Genomic DNA, 9,302 nt, shown 5'->3' on the forward strand with positions numbered 1-9,302 from the left:
CGCAGCTGGAACTCTCTCGCCGTGCAGGTGAATTCCACACATGCGCAAATCGGATGGCCCCTGGCCTTCCGACGCACATGCCCACCGTGACGTCGGATGGCCGGGGGCCGTCCGACGCATGCAACGGGTTAAACAAATACTTCCAGAAGGGAACCAACACCTTTATAATTCTTTTTACAAAATTCAGCTGGTATTCCCTCTGATCCTGCTGCCTTTCTCTGAGCTAAAATCTGTGGGGCTTTTTTGCAAGGAATTGGCATAGCAAAGCGTTGCAAATCATTTCGCTGTGCTGCCGTACGCCATTTCAAAAGGACAGGAATGCTTCTTATTTACAAGATACAGTGCATTCTTGTCCTTTCAGCCAGCGACAGGGCACATTTTGCATCCGTGTGCCAACGCAGGCACCTTTGCACCACGGTGCTAGGTTGCCTATGTTGCATGCAGGATTGTTTTTGTGCAGGAAGGGGCACCTTCATGCACAAAAACAATCATGAGAGGTGTTTTCCTCTTTCTGTGTGTGCTGCACACTGCAGCACTCGTGGAAAGAGAAAAAACAAAGATTAATGTAAACATTTTGCCTTGTTATGTCTGTTTTGGGTAGGTGCAAGGTTTTGGTGACTCCCCAGCTTCCATAGTTGTTGAGTGGTTAACACCTAAAACAACACCCATGAAATGCCTTGTTCATGCAGAGGAAGGCAAGGCAGTGACTTGTGCTGCAGTGCCTTACTCCATATCTACAAGGACATGAAAAGTCATTCAGGGTGGTTTACATTGGCCTTGTAGATATGGCTAAGCCTTGTTCACCACCAGAACAACAAAAGTGACTTTCCAGCAGTGCGCAGGACATGTAAATATTACCTTTAACTTGATCTTTTATTTCCTCTTCAGTAACTTCAGCTCCATGGTCTGCAATCTGCTTTTCCATAAGCTGTGGGAGATTTCTATCACATAACCAATCGCTGATACAGAACACCTCTGCACGACTCATCCTGGACATCCCCCGTCACAGCCACATCTCTGCCCATCTGAAAGACCTGCACTGGCTCCCCGTCAGTAAGAGTATCACGTTCAGACTCCTCACCCACGCACAAAAGGCTATCCACGACATTGGCCCCAAATACCTCAACAGCCGCCTCACTTTCTACGCACCCACTCGCCAGCTCCGATCCGCCAGCCTCGCTCTCGCCGCCGTCCCACGAATTCGCAAAGCCACCGCCGGAGGAAGATCCTTCTCCTACCTGGCGGCCAAGACATAGAACTCCCTCCCCACCCCCCTATGGCTGACCCTGGACCATCTCTCCTTCAGGAAACAACTCAAGACCTGGCTGTTCGGGCAGTAGCGACTCCCCTCCCTCCCAGCGCCTTGAGACCCTAACGGGTGAGTAGCGCGCTCTACAAATTATCTGATTGATTGATTGATTGATTGATAGCTACGGGATCTGGGTCAAGATCTTCCTTGAAGACATAACTCAGACTGAGCAGTACCTCTGCTTTGATCTCCTCCATAGAATTCAAGATTCTACATGTCCCTGACTGGTCCAGCACCTCTATATTGTTCCTGTCTAGATCTGAATTAATTTTCGAGGCTAATAGTGTGTCACACTTCTCGCCGTTCTTGAAATGCTGAAGCTTATTAGCCTCTCATTTGGCTTGCAGCCTATTGTCTAGGTATATCTTAAACTCTTTTCGCAACTGTTCTAATTTGTTCCTCAGCGAGTGGTTTAGTCTAGAGCCTTGACTTGCGTACTCCTATAACTCTGCTTCCTTTCAGGTTATCTTTATTATCAGCTGTCCCTGGAAGTCATGATTCTTACTGGCCTGTGAGTACAAGATCTTCATCATACAGCCTCCAATATAGGCCTTATATGCCTCCCATATCATTTTAGTACTTGGGTGATCTCATTTTGCTCAAAGTATTCTGCTGTTTGTATAATTAAAGCTTCAGTGACTTCCACATCTGACATTAGTTCCCTTTTCAGAATCCATCCCAGAGGTCGTCACAGCTGGTAATTATAAGACCAGCTGAACTGCTGAATTACCAGATAACCCTACAGGAAGATGCGTTATTGTCTGAACTGCACAAGTTAATGCCCGATCTAAGAGAAATTAGTCAATACGTGAGTGGTGACCATACTTTTTCCTGTATAAGGTTATGTTATGTTAACACGTTCTTCTATAGCGCAACAGCTACTCCACAGGGAGTGTCCCGGCGCTTTGGCGAAGAAAGCCTTCAAGGGCAGCAACACAACTCAACAGCAAGGAAAGGCGGCAAGCTTATCTGGTGAAAAGCCAGGTTTTTAAGGCCTTTCTGAAAGACAGAAGGCTGTGGGTCTGTCTAAGAGAGAGAGGAAGCTCGTTCCAAGCACGAGGAGCCAAATGATGAAAGGAGCGGCCGCCCTGTCTGACGCGTTTAATGGTCGGAACTACCATTTGAGACAAGGAGGCGGACCGTAGAGCTCTGTTGGGTTTGTAAAGAACAAGACGTTTCCTGATATAGCTGGGGCCAATATCATGGAGGGCTTTAAAGGTCAACGTCAAACTTTTAAACAGGACTCTCTTGGCTATAGGAAGCCAGTGCAACTCTTTAAGCAGGTCAGAGGCACTTGCGCGTCTAGGAAGCCCATAGATGGCGCGGGCAGCTGAATTTTGGGCTACTTGAAGTCGCCTCACAAGGTATTTAGGAAGTCCTAGATACAGGGCGTTTGCGTAGTCTAATCTAGACCCAACAAGTGCTTGAACAGTGACCCTTCTGTGATTAGTAGAGATCAAGGGGAGAAATTTTCTAAGCATCCGAAGGATGCCGAAACATTTCCCCGAAAGGCAAGAAATTTGGGGCCCAAAACTTAGGTCATTATCAATAATGATTCCTAAATTCTTAGCTGTATCACTTGCCTTTGCAGTATAGCCTTTTACATCCCCCTTCCAATGTCTCCATATATCTATTAGTGCACGATCTCTCATCAAATCCTTTAAGCTTGCCCTAGCTTTACTCATACCTAAATGAGGGTACCTGGAAGTTTACTTGCATTCTCTGTTCAAGACCTCTTAAACACCCCCCCCAACTATGAAGGGTGGTGGGCATTCAGCCAAGCATAATTGTAAACAACACAGAATGTAGGATCATCACAGTTTGGGCCAAAATATCATGCACAAGTAAGCTCTTTATTCCCAATCCACAATACAGAAACTAACCACCTCGGTGAGTTATCTGTTTTCTGCCTTATCACCTTTATATCCATGTTCTTTGTTATGAGTGTGGCTACCCCTTTTGTGCTTCCTGATTGTTCCTTGCAGATAACCTCTTGTACATAAAGGGCACTTCTTTGGGACTTATCTAGATTCCTGTGCATCCAGATGTGTCTCCTGTAGGATAATGACCTGACCTGCTATAATTTTCAAAACGTCTGATACCAACTTAAGCTTGTTTCCCCCTCTCAGGCTGTTCACATTCCATGTAATTAATGTAACTGTGTACACCACCTTGCGATGCCCTTGCCCCAAACAACCTCACACCTCGTTCTTTAAGACTCATCTCAGCTGCAATTTGAGGACAATATTTGTTGAATTTCTCCTACTTGCTTCCCACCTTGACGAGTCCCCCTCCCCCACCAGAATCAAGTGGCACTGTATTTTCACCTTCAGAGCTAATCCCTCAGAATGACGAAAAGAAAAAAAAAGGAAACCTAGCTTATCTTTGTTGCACTCTCCAATCCCCTTATTGTGCCTCAACTTAATCTGCCTATACCTCAAGGCAAACAAAAGAAAATCAATGAGGACACATATGGCTACTAAAAAGAAGAGAATGTGTGGATTCAGAGAGATCCTCAGAAAATTCTTCTCCTGTTCGCTTAAGATCTATGCTGCTCTACTCTTTCAAGGTTTATTGATCTAATCTCTCAATGGTATATTTTACCGTAGAAACAAGGGAACTGAAGATAAAAGGGAACCACGAGGGTCCCTTAACACCTCCTAACCGGGAATCTAGTGGCACTCCTCAAACTTCCTTAAAATCACTTAGTGCTGTCTGTATCTTATGAATTATATCTTCAGCTTCCTCTTTCATATTAGCTGGGAACTTAAACTGCACCATGGCACCTAGGCCTCTCCATGTTACCATCTTGTCTCCTACCTTTCACTATCCCATCAGATTTAATCTGATAAGTGAAGGACTCATGTTGTAGTGAACCGGATTTCAGAGCGTCAGTGAAAATGTGCTCCTTGATCACATATGTCTGAAAGCTAACCAAGATAATCCTATGCGTTTTATGATTAGAATTGCATTTGAACGGGTTTCTATGAACCTTCTGCAGTTCGTGCTCTAGATCCACTTCAAGTCGGCATTTTAGTACACCTTTCCTTAAATGTTCAATACAAAACCCTTTCAGGTCAGATGTCTCCACACCATCTGGGACTTTTCAAATTCGTAGCTTATGCCACTGGGAGTCTCTCCATGTCTTCCTTACGCTGTGCATTCTAGCTTTAAGGGATGTGCCTAGTGCTTGGAGGATAACTGACAAAAGAAGCATGTCTTTGATGAGCAGGGTACATGTTGATCATTACCTTTGGTAGATGGCCTAAAGTGTCTGGTTTAGATATCTAGGTGCAGATTTACTAACATTTGATGAAACACAGTGCAGCAACCAAAGTTGCTGGGCTGACTTGTTGTACAGGGAGAGAGCAGAACAGCAACATATCTACATAGATATGGCACTTGTTTTCTCTCCTCTTCGTTGGTGCACTTTAAACAGCCTTGCGCCATGTGCTATAATGAGTTTTGTGCTGGAAGGATATCCTTCCAGCACAAAATACTATTCTTAGCCATAGTTTCGGACATTTTCATTGTTATATGTGTGCAGTACATCATAACACATATGCAAAGTTGGTTCATTTTGGAGGAAAGAGAGAAAACCTTTCACCGATTATACAACTGGCACAAGGTAGTGTACATTTTTGGCACAAAGCCCTTTCTTCTGTTTTTTTACATTAAAAACATTATTGGCTGCATTGGAGAGCTTATGTGCCACTCTTGACGCAATGTAGAACTCATAGAGCTAGTTTGCATTACTTTGGGGCTACCTTCTAGTGTAAAATACGTTTTTAACTGAAAAGTAAATTCAAAGTTTACACTTTGGGCCAGTTTGCATCTTTTTAGTGATGCGAATCTGGTGCAAAGTTTTTGTAAATCTGCTCCTTAATTCCTATCATGGACTAGTGTGGAAATTGCTTACTGATTTTTGTAGAAGTTACTTTGAGGGCAGGGCCAGAATGCAGGAGGAGTAGGAGACCCTGCACAGCTTAGACAGTAGTATTTAGAGGGTTTTGATGCCATACTATTTACTGGTGTTTCAGGAAGAAGTATGAGCCATGGCCAAGAAAGCCCAGACCACACCACAAACCCTTCACTCACCATTTCCTGCTCTCCTGCTAGAGACTTCTTTTGCTTCCATTCTAAGTACCATGTCAACAGAAAATCTGCTATGACAAAAGAAGCATGTCTTTGATGAGCAGGGTACATGTTGATCATTACCTTTGGTAGATGGCCTAAAGTGTCTGGTTTAGATACCTAGGTGCAGATTTACTAACATTTGATGAAACACAGTGCAGCAACCAAAGTTGCTGGGCTGAATTGTTGTACAGGGAGAGAGCAGAACAGCAACATATCTACATAGATATGGCGCTTGTTTTCTCTCCCCTTTGTTGGTGCACTTTAAACAGCCTTGCACCATGTGCTATAATGAGTTTTGTGCTGGAAGGATATCCTTCCAGCACAAAATACTATTCTTAGCCATAGTTTCAGACATTTCCAATGTTATATGTGTGCAGTACATCATAACACATATGCAAAGTTGGTACATTTTGGAGGAAAGAGAGAAAACCTTTCTCCGATTATACAACTGGCACAAGGTAGTGTACATTTTTGGCACAAAACCCTTTCTTCTGTTTTTTTACATTAAAAAACATTATTGGCTGCATTGGAGAGCTTATGTGCCACTATTGAGGCAATGTAGAACTCATAGAGCTACTTTGCATTACTTTGGGGCTACCTTCTAGTGTAAAATACGTTTTTACCTGAAAAGTAAATTCAAAGTTTACACTTTGGGCCAGTTTGCATCTTTTTGTGATGCGAATCTGTTGCAAAGTTTTTGTACATCTCCTCCTTAATTCCTATCATGGACTAGTGTGGAAATTGCTTACTGATTTTTGCAGAGGTTACTTTGAGGGCAGGGCCAGAATGCAGGAGGAGTAGGAGACCCTGCACAGCTTAGACAGTAGTATTTAGAGGGTTTTGATGCCATACTATTTACTGGTGTTTCAGGAAGAAGTATGAGCCATGGCCAAGAAAGCCCAGACCACACCACAAACCCTTCACTCACCATTTCCTGCTCTCCTGCTAGAGACTTCTTTTGCTTCCATTCTAAGTACCATGTCAACAGAAAATCTGCTGTGAGCTTTTTACCATAATTCGGACTACTGATAATGGCTGGCTTCTCATGTATATGTTACAGTCAAAGTGTGAAATCCCGCATTTTATAGAATGCCTAGGTAATGTATAGAATGCCTGAAAATGCCTGAAAATCGAACGTCAAAGTATAAAATGATTGATATCATATACATTGCGAAGGCATTGTATACTTTGCCGGATTGTCTGCCGGCAAAGTATATAATACGCCTAATCACGCCATTTTATTACCGCCCGGCAATGTGTGAAATCCGGAATTCTATAGAATGGCTAGGTAATGTATAAAATGCCTGAAAATCGAATGTCAAAGTATGAAATGATTGATATTTTATACATTGCCTAGACATTGTATACTTTGCCGGATTGTCGGCTGGCAAAGTATATAATACACCTAATCCCAGAGACAGCACAAGTTATCAGCAAGCGAGGGGCAGAGACAGCACAGGTTATCAGCATGTGAGGGGCAGAGACAGCACAAGTTGCCAGCAAGCGAGGGGCAGAGACAGCACAAGTAACCAGGCAAAGAGCAGGTGGCAGCCTTGCGGTGGTGTGGGGGGGCGACCTGCCTGCAAGCAGGGTCAGAGGTCGTGTATAGCATCCGGCTGAGGTTCCACAGACGCTCTGCCATCATTCTTTCCCGTGGTTCTTGTATCACCATGTCGGAACGGAGTGTAGTGCCAAGACAGGAATAACGCCATGCTGACACGCAACGACGGTTCTGCGATGAATTATCTCAAGTAAGAGCCAATGCTGCTAAAAACTATGTTTTCCTGACTGAAACCACTTACCAAAAGTTTCGTGGACGATATGAAAAAGGCTAAGACGACCATTAAGAAGGAACCACGGGACTATTGCCTGGTGAAACACTATGACGTAATGATGGTCGAGAATACGACTAAGTTGATCTACGAGTGCTATTCAGTTTTACGTCGGGGACTCCGAGTTATTTGACGTACTCCATAAGGCCCATTTGGCTATTGGTCATGGAGGACGGGACAGGATGTTGAAAGAACTTTCACCCAAGTATAAGAACATTACCCGTCATGATATTGAGCTGTACATTCACCTTTGTGAGCCTTGCCATAAGAAGCAAAAAGGTGTTAAAAAAGGTGTTGTGGTCAAGCCAATGTTTTTTTCTGAATTCAACTCCCGTTGTCAGGTCAATCTCATCGATTTTCAGTCCCATCCTGACAGAGAGTATAAGTTTATAATGGTGTACCAAAATCATCTAACTAAGTTTGTAGTTCTCAGGGCTCTGAAATCAAAGAGAGCGGAAAAAGAAGCCTACAAGCTCGTCGACATATTTACGTTGCTTGGTGCTCCAACGATTCTACAGTCCAATAGCGGCAGGGAATTTGCAAACAATGTGGTAAGCAGCCTAAAGGAGTATTGGCCCACCTTGAAGATCGTCCATGGTAAGCCGCGCCACTCACAAAGTCAGGGGAGCGTCGAAAGAGCTAACCAGGACATTGAAAATATGCTGTGTGCTTGGATGCAAGATGAAAAAACTAGCTTCTGGAGTGAGGGATTGCAGATCGTCCAATTTATGAAGAACAGAGCTTTTCATTCTGGGATTAAGAGGTCACCATACGAAGCTCTGTTCGGCTACAAAGCTAGAGTAGGTCTCTCGACGTCGTCCTTGCCTGATGATGTTTTACAAGACGTAGAGACTGAGGAAGAGGTCGAAAAAATAATAGAGAGCGTAAAAACAACACAACAGCAGGAAGAAAGACGAGATGAATCAATGCAAGAGGCACAGCTTCCTGCAGAAGACATAGCTGAGAATGCAATCCATGATGGAGGAAACCAAAACAGTGATGAAGCCATGGTTATCGAAGAGCCTTCCATTTCCATGGTTATCGAAAATCCTTCTTCTTCCGCTATCTGTTGCGTCTGCTTAAAAGAAAACAGCGGTGCTCATACATGTCGAAAGTGTTGCAGAAACGTTCATGCCATCTGTGGAAATTCTCCTAAAGACGATGACGGTGACAAAGTAGAAGATTATGGGGTTAGCATTTTGTGCAATGTTTGCTTCAATATTGAGAAAGCTATCCAAAGTATAATGGAATCGAAATCGAACCTTGAGATTCAGGCCAAAAAAAAACTGAAAAGGGATTCTGACAAAAAAATACCTCCTGTGCCTTTGGGTGCCACTGTGCGAGTTCTGATTCCAGACGTCGACAAAGGGTGGGGTGACTCACGCAATCTTGTGACGGAAGATGGCTTTTACCGACTTGGAACTGCACAAGGAATCTTGAAGCAACTCTACGCCATATCACAATTCACCGTATGTCCAAAGAACTTAATGAGAATTGAAGACGTTCCTGACCACGAAATACCTCTCTGATCTGCAGCTACTTCTCAGTCCACAGGAAGCGGCCAAGGATTCGTCAGGTGTATGTGCAAGACAAAATGCCAAAATATGAGGTGCCTTTGTGTGAAAAAGAAAATTAAGTGCAATTCAAAATGTCACTCTAGCCTTCCCTGCTCCAACAAGTAGGTCATGCCAGTTCTGCTTTGTGTTTCACCGATAACAATATTCTGTTCACATTCTTCTTTAAGTCGTGAAATGTATGTACAAGATCAAAGTGCCAAAATAGAAGGTGTTTTTGTGCTGCAACAAGTAGGTAATGGCAGTTCTGCTTTGTGTTTTACCTATAATAATATTCTGTTCGCATTCTTCTTTAAGTCGTGAAATGTATGTACAGAATCAAAGTGCCAAATAGAAGGTGTTTTTGTGCTGCAACAAGTAGGTCATGCCAGTTCTGCTTTGTGTTTTACCGGTAAGAATATTCTGTTTGCATTCTGTAGTTCATGCCAGTTCTGCTTTGTGTTTTACCGG

The 9,302-nt window shown here is 43.5% G+C and overlaps 1 protein-coding gene across 1 annotated transcript; it reads left to right on the forward strand.

Moving 5' to 3' along the window:
- Window positions 1-7,267: 7,267 nt before the first annotated feature.
- Window positions 7,268-8,807, forward strand: LOC144769409 (KRAB-A domain-containing protein 2-like). Its single transcript, XM_078653499.1, has 2 exons — window positions 7,268-7,333; window positions 7,383-8,807. The coding sequence occupies exons 1-2, from the start codon at window positions 7,268-7,270 to the stop codon at window positions 8,805-8,807; spliced, it is 1,491 nt and encodes a 496-aa protein (XP_078509625.1).
- The last annotated feature ends 495 nt before the right edge of the window (window positions 8,808-9,302 follow it).

This window comes from Lissotriton helveticus, chromosome 7 (assembly GCF_964261635.1).
Source record: "Lissotriton helveticus chromosome 7, aLisHel1.1, whole genome shotgun sequence".
NCBI lineage: Eukaryota > Metazoa > Chordata > Amphibia > Caudata > Salamandridae > Lissotriton > Lissotriton helveticus.

Bases quoted from the DNA above. Each gene is read 5' to 3' on its own strand.
- LOC144769409 (XM_078653499.1), top strand. From the start codon at position 7,268: ATGAAAAAGGCTAAGACGACCATTAAGAAGGAACCACGGGACTATTGC. The intron at 7,334-7,382 runs GTAATGATGGTC...AGTGCTATTCAG, and splicing joins GCCTGGTGAAACACTATGAC to TTTTACGTCGGGGACTCCGA.